This window comes from Struthio camelus, chromosome 5 (assembly GCF_040807025.1).
Source record: "Struthio camelus isolate bStrCam1 chromosome 5, bStrCam1.hap1, whole genome shotgun sequence".
Lineage (NCBI taxonomy): Eukaryota > Metazoa > Chordata > Aves > Struthioniformes > Struthionidae > Struthio > Struthio camelus.
Window position 1 is genome coordinate 65,068,286 of NC_090946.1, and position 18,149 is coordinate 65,086,434.

Below are 18,149 nucleotides of genomic sequence, written 5' to 3' on the forward strand. Positions count from 1 at the left end.
GCCTCACCAGGGCTGAGTAGAGGGGCAGGATCACCTCCCCCCACCTGCTGGCAACACTCTGCCTAATGCAGCCCAGGATCCCATTGGCCTTCTTGGCCACAAGGGCACACTGCTGGCTCATGCTTAACTTGTTGTTCACCAGCACTCCCAGGTCCTTCTCGGCAGAGCTGCTTTCCAGCAGGTCAACCCCCAGCCTGTCCTGGTGCATGGGGTTCTTCCTGCCTAGGTGCAGGACCTTGCACTTGCCTTTGCTGAAGTTCATGAGGTTCCTCTCCGTCCAACTTTACTAGCCTGTCCAGGTCCCTCGGAATGGCAGCACAGCCCTCTGGGGCATCAGCCACTCCTCTGAGCTTTTATCACCACCAAACTTGCTGAGGGTGAACTCTGTCCTTTCACCTAGGTCATTGATGAATAAGTTGAACAGGACTGGACCTAGCATTGGTCCCTGCAGGACACCGCTAGCTGCAGCCCTCCAACTAGACTTTGCATCACTGGTCAGAATGACCCTCTGAGCTCTGCCATTCAGCCAGTTTTCAATCCACCTCACTGTCTTCTCAGCACTCCAACGCTTTGCAAAAATAAGATACAACTCTTTCCAACAGATAGCTCAGCAGGATTTACTACATGACTTGTATCTTGGAGAATTTTAACATATGGTTACCGTTTACATTCAATATTCTAGCTAAAGTTGTGACTCCACGCTGTACAGCGAATATAATGAAAAAATACTTATGACACTAAGTAAATGTTTATGTCTAAGAGCAGACCAAAGCTGAATAATTGTTAAGTGATTTCTTAATTACACCTTTCCGATGTAAATATTAATAAGAACAAATGCAGTGCGTACATTTTAAACTGTTTAAAAATACAATGGATCATCAATTTTTGATTAAAATGCTCTGCAGTAGCCACTTGTGATTCTGACTTAGAGTTAGTTTGGGGCTGGAAGCAGCATAACAATACTCTTTCAATCTGTATAAACAAATAATACAGTTACCCCTATTTTAAAGTTATGGGAGAAATTAAGTGACGGTTTTTGTACAGCAAGCTGTCATATGTTCTATCTCAAAACCTAACATTTACTTAGTGGTTATGGTTTAACATCAACATTATAAAGAGCAGGGAAAAGTAATTATTATTTCATAAGAACAAACATAATATGTTCTTAATGTAAGTAACGAATTCCATAATATTTAAGTCTGATCTGATGACAAGAAAATGCAACCCTGTTAGATCAAAACAGAATAAATGGCAAATTCCATTCACATCAACTGCCATTTCCCTAAATTAAAACAATTAAAAATTGTCTGAAAATGTAGAAAAACGGTAAATTTTGAGTGCATCTTAAGACATTCAGGTGTGATCTGATGAATGAATGAAATACAGAGTATTGCAAGTCCTCAGGATAGCAAGTAAGAGGAGGGACAACGAGAACAGAAAAAGGGGAAAGAACAGAAGATAATTTTACTTTCACAGTACCTGCATGAAGCCAAATTTGAGCCAGAGTCATCCAAGGATGCAAGGGACCTTGCTTGGGGGCACTGCTTTGCAAAGACGAAGCAACCTCAGACAACGCTTGCTCCACTCTGGAGGCTGCTATTGATGTGGCGTGGACTGAACCTGCAGAAGTAATAAAAAATTACCATCAGAAAAAGAAAATATGCCACGCATGCTACATGAAACATTTGATCTTAACCCTTTTCATAAGCGCTTTAGTTAAAACTCCTCTAGGTTTAATTTAAATGTATTATTTTGTAGAAGTCTTTTGAAACATCTATTTAATTTTCCCTGTTATGAAAGCTTTTGTACTGGTCTGAAAGACTGCGTATTAAAACACGTTAGCAAATATTGGTAACTGTACTCAACACGTTTTTGGGTAGTCGCTATAAACACTCACTGTTAAACTCAACATCTCTCTTATGGCAATGTACGATCCAAAAAAGGGTTTCTGATGGTATTGTACATTGTAATCTTCAGCTTGCTGCATGCACTTTGATGTTAGTAATTGCTACGTCTTTTCACAGAGTGCAATTAGAGGACTATTTTAAGATTAATAACAGCATAAAAGAGAGGACTAAAATACACAAGATGATCACAACATACCCCATGACAAATACACAATTAAACTGCACTGAATGTAAACCTTGGCTAATCAAGAAGGCTGAACTAAGATGCCTTATGGAAAAAAAAAATCCTTTCCATAAAGTACATTTCCAAAGCATAATATGCAAAGTATAATTCTAGTAAAATTAAGCATTTACATGTGAAATTAGAATCTCATTGGCAAATACCGCCCTTTTCAAAGAACTAGAAATGAAAAAGCTTCCATGAGTACAGAATACTTAATGACAACTATACTTCGGATATCCAAAAACTGATAGACTATTTAGTCTTTACTTTTTTTTTTTTTAAATCAATACCATAAGCATTTTAAGCTACACTCTTTCTTGTCATCTAAGTATCAATGTATCTCGTGTTGTTTTATCATAACAAATTACAAAAACTCAGATTGACTAAGCCTGATTGAGAGAGAATGAAAGTGGAATATTTCATATTGGATCAGATGAGAAGTCTTCTGAGTCCAGCACCATATCTGGGATGGTCACTAATAGCAGGTACTTCAAGGTAAAGCATCAAATCCTATCCCACATCCCAAATAAAATCTTATCCCAATCACTAGCAGTTAAATAATAGACAAAAATCTAGAAACACAAAGGTTTAATACTCTCAATATCAAAGGTTTTCTAAGAATTTTAAAGACAAGGGATTTCTCACATAAAACATGCATTCTTAAGTGTGAAAAAATACACCAGCAGACTAGAAAAGCAGAAGGAAATCCCAGCACAGACCAGCGGGAAGAGGGAGTTTGTCCAAAAGTGTGCATCTCACTTCCCCCCACTGACGAGAACAGGAAGAAAAAAAAATGCTAAAAAAGCGCTGAACATTATCAGCAGTGCTGTCCAGTTACATTTTAATTTGTATTTTCTATATCATTATGAACAAAGAATTTCCCCGAGGATCTGAAACAGTATCTGGCCATGGCATTTGCTTTCTTTTCCCAGGTGATGAAAGATCTCAAACTCCACGCTGCACCACAGTCGAACATTTACTTAATGTTTAAAGCTTAACTTCCCAAGAAATATAAAAGGGAAGTCTAAGCAAGAAAAATATGGAGCATATTTCAAGGATAATATTAGTAAAGCTACCATAAATAAGCTCTAGCCAACAGCAATTTTTTTTTCTTGACTGTCATCCATTTCCGTAAGGCACGTCACTGCAGCCTGTCACTTCCAGGGACTAACAGGGAAGGAACCTTCCCACCTGCCCAGAAGGATTTGTAAAGAAAAGGTGCGATACACTGACAAAAAGGCTATCATCTAATCCTTTCCTTCTGAAAGGCAGTGTAGGATTCAGTTTAGGATTAACAAGGGCCTATATTTTCCATTATGTAAAGCAATCACTGTCTGGTTAATCAGGCCACAAATTATTTCATATATGAAGTGTGCCTGTTAGAGTTTAAGTCTCTGGTACTTGGCTATAAAGCATATAAGAAAATATACTACTAAAACTTTTAACAGAGACATTGACAAACAAAGAGTCATACCATGATACAACTTCTCGGAGCCATAAAAGAATTACTACCTATACTGAAGTTAAAACAGAGTAGTTACCAAGTGCTTTCTATGATAATTCATTCCTATTCTACATTTTACTCTACGTAGCAGGAAGCAGTCCCTTCAGTGGTTTTGTTGTTGTTGTTTTCTTTAAGAAAACTCATTTCACAAAATATTATTATTAAAATGGTTTGTATTTCCTGTTCAACAAAAAAAAAAAAAAGATGTTAAAAAGTAAAGTATCTTAGCAATTAATTCTCCAAATAAAACACACACATACACAAAAGATCTTCAAATGTCCTTTTTTCAATCAAATCACTAGGAAATGACTACCTCTTATCTTTCATTGAATTTATACGGCTGATACAAACACAAAAGTATTTAAAATAATCATGGATATTAACAATTTAAAATCCAACATAGGCCAAATAACTTTACTTAACTCTTTTAGAAATTCAGACTAAAGATTATTCAACAAAATCAACTAAGTTTTTCTACTACAGCTCTATTAATTCTTACTGCCTCTAAACAACATATCAAGTAAGTGGTTTGTTTAGGTTTGAAAAATCAATGTTAAGCTGAAATTCAGTGTCATCTTCAGCAGGTGTGTTTGGAAATATGAACCTTAGAAATCCTTCATGCTTCTGTTTTATTTAAAAGAATAAAGAATTTAAGTATGCTGCAAAACAGCACAAGAGCACTGACCAATTAAGAGAGAGCTAACAAGCACAGCGCCATTCACGGCTTTTTCCAAAAGGATGAGAGACTAGCCTTGTGCGTCTCATCAACACAGCCACTGTATCTGTTATCGCACCTCTAGATCTTTACTGAGTACTTTTCTTTTTTAACAACATAACAGTAGTCTTTTTGCACCATCCAAATCAGGTAGCTTTCAAATACACTGCACTCATGCAGCTAGCTCTAACCCATGAACTTCTACATGCTTCTTCAGTATTTCCACAATTGGTTGCCATTGGGCTCACTTCTGGCTCTTTCTATTAAAACATAGAAAGCTTTCATTTTGCAAACAATTAAAAAAAATTAAAGCAGTCTCCTGAAAACGTTCAGCACTGTGCATTAAAAGCTTATTCTGCACTTCCTCCACATTTTCTTCAACCCTTTTTTCTCCCTGTTTCAGGCCAGGTGTTTCCAGACTGAGATCTTTGTAATCGCATTACAACAAGAAAATTTACAGTAATTTAAATTAAAGATGGTTAAGATTCATAGTGGTCTGTGAGAAATTGGTAATAAAAAGTAGGTCTGGAAGTCTGCTTTAGCCAGTTATTTATTTGCTGGTTCTCTGCTCTGTTTTGGCATCAGATCTGCTCTCTTCCAGTCTTACCTAGACTTTTCTTATTTTGGTCTGTGTTCAGTAGTCCTCAGCCAATCACACACACATCTCACTTTTATCGCTAGAATTCACTCAGCTGTAGCTCCCTTCAAACATTCAGATAGAGCAGCAGTAATTTCCGGTTTGAAACTTTTCTGTATCTCTTCCACACACACACACACACACACACACACACAATTGTCCTTGCTCTTCCTGGACAACTTCTAGACCTGTTATTATAGTATGAAACTTGAGAATCAAGAAATAATTCCCTCAAAATACCAGCAGCAGGAAAGAGTGTTTATTTTGAAACATAAAAAACATGCAGTCTGGAAAAGTAATACATCACCAAAATGGATCCCTTTGGGTTTCTTTAGCTTTGCTCTAAAGCTTGTTTATACTAAAAGGGGTAACTGTGAAACCGGGATTGTATTTGCAAGATCTAGCATTCACTTATTAACAGTATTAACATTTGGAATCTCAATTACATTGCACACTGTAAAGTGTGACAGAATGCCTTAACTTTCCTATCAAAATGTTTCTAAGTACAATAGCTATAACCATCCGTTCAAGTTTCCTATAACGACATTCGTCCAAAATTCACAAAGAGCTTTTACTCACCGTGCTAACGTAGCATTTGCAACAACCTATGGTTGTGTTAATGTTTCAACCCAATCATCTCAAAGAGAAAACCTGCCAACAGGCCTGTGCAAACGCAATTGAACCAAAAAGCAAAGAAGTCTCACACAGAAACACTGAAAAGTCCTTTCATTTTCCAAGATGTACCTACAGCTCAACTTCTGTGAACAGCACAGTTTTCAATTTACATCTCTTTGTGCTTTTCTTAAGATGAGTATCATGAGAAAGTTTGCATGAAATCATTATTTTAAATACCATCCATGAACCTTCCTATGTAAATACAAAGTGTAACAAATCCTAGTCTCTTGTACTAATGATATCATGACTTTTTCAGCCATTTCCTTGGTCATTTCCAAATAAAGTCTTAGCATCAATGTTGCCCAGTGTACAGGGACTAAGACATGGACTCTTATCCGCGTTTGGGCAGTGTGCATCCTTGGAGAAAAAGATCACTTTGCTATGTACATCAAATTTTCCTTCTGAAGATAGGTAAAAACAATGGACTGACATCCTTCATGCAGCATGTTCTTATCACCTGACAAAAACACTGTAAACGGGATTTCCTTTTATACCATAAAACGTATATTACTAAACAGTTGTACATTCATCACCCTTCTTAATCAATGTATCAACATTTATGTAAGCAAAGAAAGCTTTAACAGAAATGCTCATGCAGGATACGAGAGGAAATAAACCCATAATTTTCAACCTTACAGGCACACAAAGCAGCCAGTAAAAAATATTAATGGTGTGACATGCAGAGAACACTGTGCTAAAACAAGCAAACGCATGCTACACAGAGAGGCAGTACCTTCTGCAGGACTAATATATCACCAAAATGAAGTATTTAATACCATATATTGCCAGGTTTGGCCAAAATTAACATTTTTCCTGTCAGATTCATAAGGTGCCTGAGACACTTTTCACAATTAGAAACTACAAAGCCAGCTTATCTTTTGGTACAGGGTTACACATGGTGATCTTAGCAGTCAGGTGTGGACAATAGCATTTTTAGAGCCTCCTCTCAGCTCTCTGAAGAATGCTTTCACTACTTCATCACTGTCAAACATGCAGTTGTACAGCACTTGTTACTTTTCCCTCCTTAACTAAACAGGTCTCTTGTGCTAACTGATAGAAATCTGTGAAAAAGTAAATTAATGAATGGAAAAGGAAGTTTACATTTACCACTCAAGGCTAAACACGCAACTTCATAATGTAACTCTTTAGGAAGAAAGAATGTTATTTTGCATTCTGGTTAAAGCAGTGATTATTTTTTATTGACCTATAGTCATTATTCTCTCCCATTTTGGCTTTTTCTCATCATTTCATTATTTTAAGAGTGTAGGCTTAAGAGATTTATTCGACAAGCAAACTGGTACAAGGGAAAGTAGGGGCTTACTGTAACTCATGAGAGAAGTTGCACTGTTACATTGCAGACCAATATACTGCTTACTAACAGCAGCAGCCTAAGATCTTCTATAATAAAACATACTGGCAGCTGGCCATTGTGTTACACAAGACCTTCTTAATATATCTTTATTTGCAGTCCTCTAGAAATGAATACTGCCTCTTTAATTATTAAATGCACGTGTTAGTTGAGTGCATTCAGACCTCGTAAGATTACAGCCCTCGGGGTGACTGAATGGGCAAACAGCACCAGCCTTGCTTGACAGGCTATCAAACTTCCACTACTGATGGACAAAGCATGTGCATTTTGTGGTAAAGGAAAAGGTGATTTAAGTCCTTAAGAAATTAATAGAACTGCACAATGAATACTACTTACAAACTGAAAAAAGGGAGTAAACCCCATGAAAGTAAGCATCTGATGGATTGCCTTTGAACAACAGATCAAACCACAAATTAAAATCCAAGCTAAAAGAAAAAAAATATATAAACCAAGAACTTCAAAAAAGCCAGGGGATTTCTGATAATCTTCAAACTGTAAATCAGGTTTACAGATTACAAAAGACAAAAATTTTTTAATAAGGAGACCACTGTTTACAACAAGTATTTTCATAGAACTTTAGCTTCACCTCTAAAATCATGTTCCTTTTCAAGAGAAATTGAAAGTCAAGCTGATATTACAATGTGCTACTTCTTTCTTTCATCAGAAAGAAAATGAATAAGATAACATGAGTTTTTCCACCCTGGAAATTATACTAACACGCTACAAGCATCTAGGTAAGCTTCTACTTACTTGAAGATGGAGAGCGTTGCCTTTCATAAATTATTTACACTATACAAAGGACTCCAATATCTGTTTGTTATGGTTCTGCATCTTCTCGTGCATATTTTGGAAGCTCCTTTCCCTGAGAATACAGTAGCTTTCCTCTAAAATGGAAACCTCAAGCTTTATGTTACGGAATCTGTGCTTGGACTTCTCCACGCTTCCAATTTGCCTTCACTCTCGAGTGAGTTTTTATTAACTTCCACCTCTGCAAAGAGCAAATAATTTAATGCTAAGCAAGAGGTACTGTTTACAGGAGCAGGCCTGAGCAAGTTCAATGCAAATATGGCCCAATCTGTAATTAATCAGCTATTCAAATGCTTCAAGAAGAAAGTCGGGCCTCAGACTGTTAAATTTCTGTAGAACAACAGATATCCTTGAGTTTAAAGGAAGTGCTTTCATGAATTTAAACGGTCACAGGCTTACATATACTTGAGAGCTAACATTTTCAAAACTTTAGTCTTATGCCAGCTGCTCTAATGAGGAAATTTTGCTAAGACTCAAAGATTTGTTTTCTAGTTTTTTGGGTTGCATTTGTTTGTTTGTTTGTTTTGGAACTAATGCCATTGCCACGATATCAGTTAAAGGCTAGCGTCAAAAGTGAATTTCTTTGGATTGGATTAGAGTAATGGCAGTGGCAGAAAGTTTTATGGATAAAGCTATGAGTGAAGGATTATTTATCAGAAATGAGAAGGAGTTAAAAAGAAATATCTGGAAAACTGCTGGGATTTTACTGTGCTACCTGAGCTCTCTGGTAGCATTACTGTACAGTTTGTATACAAACAACATGAGAATTAATCCTACAGTGCATTTAAATTAGCATCATTTCAATGAAGGGAGTGGCTCTTGACTTGGAGCAGCCTAAAGGTGATTTTCACAACCACAGTTCCTTAGACTCACACCAATATACCCTGTGATAAGAAAATATACACTGATATTTAATGCAATTTTTTCCTTCACCTGAAGGAAGGCTCCCTTCCACAGGGAAGGTTTTGTATGCAATTAGCTGAACGCTTTCAAATCAAGGCACTGAACTTAGGCGATTAGAAACTGTATGGACAAGGAAAAAAAGCTTGTGGAAGAGAGAGTCTTGTTGGGCAAGATTCCAATAGGAATCACCACGGCAGTGAGGCAGTCTTGGTGTTTAACTGCCAAAAGGAAAATACTAATAGGTGCTACAAAGTACTGTTGGCCAATACTATCTTTCATTAAATACCTACCGTCTTCTTTCACAGTCATGAGAACAGAGGATAAAATATTTGTAACTATACATCTTTGGGGATCAGTATAACACAATCTGTTCTACTTAATTTGCCAAATAGTCTTAAAATACATTCAGTAGTTCATCAAGTGCCTCTGAAAAGCCAGATTTCACTAACACCCCTTTTGAGGCTCAAATTGTTTTAAACACTGTTTATCAGTTACAAAGATTATCAGAACAATACAGCAAACACTAACACGCCCATCAGGAAGAGAAAACCAATTTACAGCGAGAAGGTGCACAGGGCTCAGGAACTTGGTCACAGTATGGAGAGGCTGCATGGGGCCAGACAAAGGTATCTGGCTTAGGATGAGGAAGATGAGAAGATACAAACAGTTGGAGAGGAGATTCTGTTCTTGAGAGAGAAGATGAGGAAGTATCAGAGGCTAAAAAGCGAAAGAAAGAGAATGATAAGGGCAGGGGGTGGAAAAGAAGAAGATCCAAGAACAGGGTTTAATGGACTCATGGATGTGAAAAACAGAAAGCATTTATTTCACCATTCAGTAAGATGGAAATGGTTTCTACATAAAATAAACAACACTTTTTCCAAAAGCAACTTAAAAAAAAATCCCTTGGTCATATGCATTCTTCTTCCCTATAAAATTAGCTTCAAAATCAAAATAAAGGTTACATGTTTTTTCCTACATTATAATGCATAAATTTGTAAAATGTGTTTTAAGAGGAGATAAAGATTGAAGTTTAAAACTCAACTACTATTGATACTTAAGACAAACTAAATTGCTAAACAATAAATTGAATAATCCGACTTTATGAAGCTGGAGTGTCACTTACCTTAATCAAAACAGTCAACTATGTCTCAATTGATTTGCATTTTGTATATCTACCTTTCGATGGGAAATGAGTGTGCCTCCCTTCTATGATTTAACAAAATTTTTTTTCTTCGTTTTTTTCACCAATAGATACAAATATGAATACATGCCTCTCACGACAAAGCAGCTAAAATGGGAGGCAAACTAAGTAGATTTACCACACTTAAACTATTTGATCTGGGCATTAGAATTAACAGCCTAGCCTTTTAAGAAATCCAGAATACACTGTCTTTACACTTAAAAAAATCACACTAATTTAAATTATAAACACTCTTTTTGAAGAACTTTTTATTTCAATTTCAGCTAAACGGATATAACCACCAAAAAGAATGTTTTATACCAGTTTAGCTAACTGAATCTTAAAACCCTTTGAAAACAAACTAGTTGCAAGTACATAAGGCTTTACATTAGGTTTTTAGTACTGCTTTCATATTCCTCAGGTTGGCAGTGACTGGACAGGAAAAATGCATCATTATTTACACAGGGGACAAGCAAAGTGGGATGGGGAAAAGTTTCACATGCACTTGTGTATACGCATACATAGACAAATGCATATACTTGATAGCTTTACAGTGTATAAAGAAGACTGAACGTTTTGGTCGTCTGAGGACTTTCCCACTACCTTCCCCACATAGCCCCCCCTTAAGCATTGGAAATGTCAAATTTCTTCTGCCTTTCTGAACACTGGGGACCCACAGAATTTGCACAAGCTCTTTCAGCCTATTAAGATTTAGACCTTAATTGGAACATCTTGACTACTGATCAACAAAGAGCTTTTGTTCAAGAATTTTTTGTTATAGTCTAGCTAAAGTTTTCTCACTCAAATACTATGCCAGTTTTCATCTCTTTTGTTCTTATTGTATCATAATGCTTTAAGTTTTTAAAGAAACTTCCAGATGAAGAATTCAGCACAAAATTTGAATTTCTAAACACCTCTAGTATGGAGTTTCTCTATATGTGTATCTATACAGTACAACAAAGACCCAACCCATTCTAGAATTTGAGTATTGGCATTGCTGCAGTTTTTATTTAATTAGAATTAAAGCACACAAACACAAGACGCCCTCACCCACCCACAATTACCTTTTATAAGAAAAACAAACTAAATAGACAAATCCCATATTTTTCTTTCCCATCTTTTCCTCCTTGACAGCAGAGATGAGCTCCAGCCACATGGCTAAGATTCAGAAAAAAGACAAATGAGAACTTCTACAAAATCAGAATGCATAGATCTTGTTTCCAATTGCAAAATTTGAATGTGGGGGCAAGCTTCTTGAAAAGCTCATAGTTCTGGATGAGTGTTTGCCTTTACGTAAAAGCCCTGAGGCTTTTACGTAAGAAAAAGCCGTAGTCTTAAAAAAGCATCAACTCTTTATGCTCTGAAGTGTGGCACATATAAAATAGGACACCCTACGGGTGCTGAACAACAGCTAGGTGTCCCACAGGAGAATACAAAACAAGAACTCTTTCGAAGGTATAAAATAAATTATCTATAATCTATCTGCATACATATGAACCTTTTACAATCCAGTTATGTTCTTAAAATGAAAACGTAAGTTAGACCAGAATAAGGAACAATTGCTACCAGGTTTCCTGATATTTTATTCATTTTTATTAAAAGAATATAAACATGAAGACAGAAGAAAATAAAGCTACTGTAGAGGCAACAGGCCAAACTGTTACTAGGCTGTACTTTATAGACGGTATCAGCTTGCAATTCTTTGAAATCAGGTGACCAGACCCTTATCAAAATTGTTTGCCGTTGCAGCAAGTCCAGAGCTCTTCCTACATATATGCATGATTGCAAAAGCTAGTGAACACTTGATCCAACTTCATGTTTCAGAAATGAAAGAAATAAATTTTTCTCTACTGCTCAATTCTGTTATTAAAGAAAGAGAAACTTTACATATTCTATTGTATCCTGATTTACAGGTCAGTGTATTCTAATTCATTGGCTGGCAAACTTTTCCGTAAGCAGTATGTATTGAAGTCTGATTAAGCAGAAAGGCACATATGAAAGTAGCCAGGAAGAACATGCCCATAGCATCTGACATAAAAACAAAGAAAAAGAAAAACCTCAATATGTATAATGCAGGTAATGTTCTGTACAGGTTTTTGGAACTAACATAAACATACTAATTCTTTCTCCAAGTTTCACAGAATGCATGGCATGTAGTCACTGTGGTTACCAGTTCTTTGTTTATACGACTTTCAAGGCATATTAATTGGCGTTATGATAGCTGAACATATTAAAATAGAAAAATTACATATTGCGAATATTAATTGCCATGTACAAATCTTAGCCGTTACGTGCTGTACCTGTGCAGCACTATGCAGCATATACAGTTCATAACAAATATGTTTTCCTCAGTGTCAAAGCTACATATGTCTCGTGAGCCAACCACCTATCTAATTCTATTTTATATATATTTACTAATGAGATTTTAATTCGTTTAATTATTAATGATATCTTGAGTTTTTTTGACATTTGAAGTTTTCTTAAATGTTCTGGATTTGCATTTAAAAAAATTATAAATACCTAATGGATGGACAAGCATAGGACTGGAGAACAGGCTAGTTCAGCATACTGATTTTTGTTAAGAACATACCACTAAGCTCAGCAAGATCCATTTCATAGACATGCTAATTTAGAGAGAAGGTGGGCAGCAGGTGCTTCAGAAACAAAAAAGAAAAAAGTCTTACAGTGCAAAGTGGCTATTTGCACTCATTTCAGAACAGTGAAAATATTTTCACCATAAATAATTCCATTTTGCAAAACAAGACAAAAATAACTGATGCAAAATCTAGGTATGGACAGTTCACTTCATTAATTTTATTGTTCAAATGAAATTCTTACCTGTTTCAGGATCACTGAAATCTGGTAAGGTAATTGTATTAAGCTGTCGTCTATCAGCAATAGCTCTGTCTAACAGGCTGCTCCCACGTCCAGAATCACTGTAATCAAGTATAGAAAATGTAAGCCATTAAAACATAAAATTATGTACTGAGATACAAATTGCATGCTGCCCTCCTCCCACAAAGATTCTTGCTAAAAATATGAACGAATTTAGTACCAAGCACTGCAAATCACTCACAGTACATCAAGCCAGCTGCATAAATCAAAATTAGCTCAGCAAAACTTGAATCCATATTTACTTCACCACTTTTAGTTTCATAATTAATACAACCAATGAGGGAATATAGACTTAATATTTAATTTAGGACTAAGAGCTTTACAAAAAAAATTATTGTAACTTTAATTAAACTTTCATATAATATAAGGTAAAGTTATCAAGATAACCCAAGATGGCAGATATGAGTTTGAGAATCCCCAATTTTCCCATGCTAAAGAGAAACACTGAACTCAGGACGTCTAATTTTAGGTAAAGTTGCTATAAAGATGTTATAAATACATTTCACATAAAAAGGTGAGTTTTTTGTGAAAAAAAAAATCTATCTCCGGAGTTTTTTGTTTTTGTTTTTTTTTAATATACATATTACTGCCAAATACTGTTATAACTCTTGTTCTGGATTTGATCTTAATAGTGCAGTAGGCCATTTTGAACACTTCCAAACAGTCAGGTGCCTAAGAGGTTCCAGCAGTTTTTATGGATTGGATTTTACGGATTTTTATGGATATGGACATATGTCCTGTGGACAAATGCACTGAATTTCTACTTCAGCTATAACTCAGTATCTGTCCCTCAGACTTCTTATTGATTTACTTGCTGAAAAACTAATTGCCCCCAGAACTATGAGTAAAGATTCAGCAGAAGAACAGGAACTGAAGAACGAAGTCCTCCTTAGCCTTATAATGAGGTGAGTATTGAAACACATGGACAGAAGAGAGTGAGAAAAAAGCACATATGGATGCTCCATCTTTACTTGCTATCAATTAATACTCATTTTAAATTTTCAAAAGAGAAAAAAAAAAAAAAACAATGACAGCCCCATTTAGCAAAGTGCAAACTTTTGTCTGAATCTCATCTTACACCAGCAGGAAAAAACTCCACAAAATTCCTATCTTAAAGCAAAGTCTCGGCATCACTGGAAGCCAGCACATCTTTACATCTGCCTTAATTTTAGAATTGCCTCCTCCTCCTGGATGTGAGCGGACAGAAGCGCAAGAAGCCTTTCAGCAACTCTTTATAGTTCCACACTTCAAAAAAACAGTGAAACAATTTCCTCTCTTTGTACAGCTGCTGCTAAAATGACACAAATAAAAGTTTTCGATTCCCTAACATTATTGCGAGACTATGATTTCCTTACAAAATGATGCCATTATGGAAATCCACAGGAAACAGAAGGGAGCTTTCTGGGACACAGACTATCAGCTATAGTTATTACACCAGTTGGCGCACATTTTCTGGTAACCGCTGTATTAATTACTTCCTCAATCCACAGGCAACGATATGCCAAACGTTGCTGACAAGGAGAGCAAGGCTGAGCGTAAATATCTTTTAAACACATCACTGACATCATGGTCGATTCCGTTCTCCTAATGCAAACTAAGAACTGGAAAAGAACTGAACTATTGTAAAATGTACTTCAAGCGGCAGGCTGAAGATAAACGCTCTGATATCATCTTTATTCCCTAAACCTTTCAAGCTTGCATCACAAAATAATTTCTAACTTCGTACAACCATTTAATGAGAAAACATTGGTTTGTATGCTCAAAAAGAAATTTGTTCTAAAACAGCTGAAAAAAGGTAAGGTGAAGTGCTGCATTTAGCACTTACTTCATGTGGTATATCCAGTTATTCGCAATTTATTTTCATTAGTAAAAGATTAGGAGGACACTGAACTCAGCTTTACTCCACAAAAGCTGATTAACTGCAAGAAGAAATATTTAGCATCAAACAGTGCTCATCAGAAAGGGAATTTTTATCTCATCAGGAAAATGATATTTCAGAATTACTTTCCAGTCTAAATCAGAACAGGAAAAGATGTTCCAAATGAGAAATGCTGCGAAGAATATTTAAGTCTTTGAACAATAACATTCTAAAAAGGTTTCAAGTCATTAAAAGACTTATTTTTATTATCCTAATGAACTTTATATTAAAGTTCACCAATTGCTTCCAGTGGGAAATACTATTGTCAAACAATGCTTTCCAGTGGAAAAAAAGTGTGTTAGGAATTACAGAGGTTGTAAATTTTAAGTTTTCACAACAACCTTGCATTATTATTCTTTTCCACACCTGGAGTGCAGCTGGATGAACAGAACTTAACAGTTAAATTTCAGTCACAGTGATAACTGCTGTTATGAGTTGGACAGCTTTAGACCACCTTATGTACCTTCCTTACACGATATAACATTAAGATACTCAGCCATTAAATTTCACACGGACCGTCCACAGAAAGGCTGTTGCTTGGTATCGGGATTATATTGTTCAGTATAACTGTGAATGTGCGATTTGTGAAACCTGGCTCCTTCCACCGTGGCACTTACCCACAGCTCCTTTCTACTCCACTCCCTATTTGTTTTTAATTTCTTTTTGCCATCAAAACCCAGAGCCTCAAGAAAAACTTTACATGTTAAGAGAAAAAAAATGCAGGAAAAACTGCATCAGATATGAGATGCAAGGTATTCCTCGTCAAACTTTTTCACTTGGAGGTTCTTGAAGAAGAACTGAGACAACATTTAGCAAACACTGCTGTTTGAAGTTGACACAGCCAAGGAGCAAAGTTTCAGTCAGAATCACTGCTGACATCTGAAGAGAGCATTACTTAACCTGCATTTAAAATGCCACAGTAGCTCTCAACACAATAAAATAAAAAAGTAATGAATGATAAGCCATGATTGGAGTCCCGGTCTGTACAGAGAATGTAACAGGAGAGATGGAAGGTGAAAAGTCTTACTGGCGCAAAGCCTCACACTGAAGTTAAGTTTACACAGAAATTGTAACTATTCTGCACAGCACAGCATTCTGATATTGGGCTTAAAAACAAACAAATCAAAACCAAAACCGAAAGGACCCCACCACACCAATCCATTAGGTCGGAAGAGAAATACTCTTGCCAAGTCCTTGCTGCCACTTCAGTGATTTAGAGTTGCAACAAATTCTGCTCAGCCCTTTCTGGCCCCTGACGTGCTTGCTTTCTACCATCTCCAAGTCCTGCTCCCTGGCCTGCACTGCAGTGTCAGAGTCTCTCTGAATGAGCTATGATCAACTTGGGTCTCTTCACAGACTAATCCTGTCATGCTCTCCAAACTTTTCAGCTCTGAACTGTTCACTAGCTCCCTAAGGGAGGAAGTAATTTTCCCTTTCCACCCACAAGTTTCCAACTCATCCAAACTTCTTAAAGGAATGTATGTATTTACATAACTAAGACTGAACAAAGCTGAACAGATACTGTTGATCATAATGCTAAAAAGGTATTTGATGCTAGCTGTACAAATCGCATCTCCTGTAGCATTTCCCCTCCAGAAAAAGCAACTGCCAAACCTCTGAACAACCAGACAGCACGAAATTCTGCTTATCCCCTTCTCCAGGTACTTGCTAAACATGTTGAGTAGTACAGGTATCAGCACAGATTTCTGCACAGCTCAGTTGGTAGCCTTCCTCCAGCATGAAAACTGATTATTTACTCCTACTCTTTCCTATTTTTTAACTAAGCATTTACTCATACAATTACCTTCCCTTCTATTTCACAGCTCATCTAAACATATATTGGAAAGCACCTTCACAGAAGCCCTTCAGAAACCCAAACAGAAGCATATCAACTTAACCAAATACTTGTTGATCCCTCTGATGAACTGAAATAGGTTTGTAAGTAAGACCTCCCTTTACAAAAGCCATGCCGACTTTCCAAGCTTGTCAAGCATCCCTGTGACCTCTAACTCTATTGTTTCTATATTCTTAATTAAGTAAATCAGTGAAAGCCCTTGAAATAATTTACACTACAGTAATCTCTCCACTAGCCAGGATAACTGAGGCTCTGTAACTCAGATCAGGGGTAAAAACTAGACAATACTAGTAAAATGAGCATGGCAGAGTTGCCCACACTCTGTAATCACGCCTCATGACGGCAGAGTTCATTAGCTTTGGTGCATCTAACGTCACAGACCGCAGGGTGGTTCCTGCATATCTGTCAACTGCTATCTTTGCACTTCAGACTCCATTTCCCCGGATTCCCAGAGTTTGTTTGCATGAAATATCAGAACAACTAAAAGCATGACGACTGACTTAATACTATCCTGGAACTGAGCAACACACTCCTGAGTTTTGCAGTATAGAATTCTGCAGCATCTTACCTTGGGTTAGTGAGATTATAGCAGGATTTCCAAATCTGAAGCATGTGTTTACATGTAAGGAGTGCTTCATCTGGGCCTCGGCACAGAGATTCCAATTTGACTTTTGTAAACAGTAATCTAGTGAAAAGGGAAAGGAAATTGAAGGAAAAAGAAAAGATTCAGATTCGAGCAGAACAAATTTTCAGTGATACCCAATATTAGACCAAACTGGAGAATATATAACTTCCAAGATAGTGTTCATTTAAATACGCTTCATGAAGCAATTACAATAATGTCAAATATCTAACGCTGTCGTGAGAATAACAGTGCTTATCACACGACGGCTTTTCAACTGGACAGAAACATTCTTTTACAGGAAATTTTTAAGAAGTTAAAACAAGACAACGTGATTTAGTGAAATTAGCAGGATCATTAAAACAGCACTTTGTATGCGATGAGAAAAGAGAAGTCTTTGTTAAGGAAAATCTATGAGAAAAGAAAAACATTTTCACTGACTGGTTCAACATAATAGTTATTTAACACACAACTCAGGAAAGAAAACAACTCAGCACTTGCTTACATATAAACTTTTTTTATCATCAACTTCTATTATATGAAATGGAATAAGCTATACTGAAAGAGATATCATTAGACCATATAGATTTATGGGAAGCAGTCAGCATTGATAAGGTCAACAAGAAAATCTAGCTGCACTCTACCTTTATGTTGCCATCAGAAGACACCGAAATTGATGTTTGACTTTAATTTTGAACATTCTGCATACTTTAAAAGGATGACGTGAAGAAAGAGCGTCATTTATCAAACACACAGCAAGCTATTCAAAATTGAAAGAATTGTTTGCTAGGAGCCACTATAAATTAATTCTGATTTGAAAGTTTATGTTTCTAGTGGCAGCAACACAAATCTAGCCTTACTAGAAGATGACTGCATATTCCTTTTATCAGTAAATGGTTCTGCACAGAGATTACGAATCCTCCTGGATAATTAAAGAAT

The 18,149-nt window shown here is 36.4% G+C and overlaps 1 protein-coding gene across 5 annotated transcripts in view; it reads right to left on the bottom strand.

The window, feature by feature from the left end:
• Window positions 1–18,149, bottom strand: part of TTC7B (tetratricopeptide repeat domain 7B) — a 145,691-nt gene that overhangs the window by 39,955 nt on the left and 87,587 nt on the right. For 3 of the 5 annotated variants that reach the window (XM_068946802.1, XM_068946800.1, XM_068946799.1), the window contains 3 exons: window positions 17,157–17,273; window positions 12,759–12,856; window positions 1,480–1,620 (listed from right to left, as the gene is read on the bottom strand). In XM_068946802.1, the coding sequence (XP_068802903.1) occupies window positions 1,480–1,620; window positions 12,759–12,856; window positions 17,157–17,273 (356 nt within the window). Of the gene's footprint in view, window positions 1–1,479; window positions 1,621–11,491; window positions 11,949–12,758; window positions 12,857–17,156; window positions 17,274–18,149 lie in introns of those variants that run through there. The other 2 variants (XM_068946803.1, XM_068946801.1) reach the window with 2 other exon arrangements.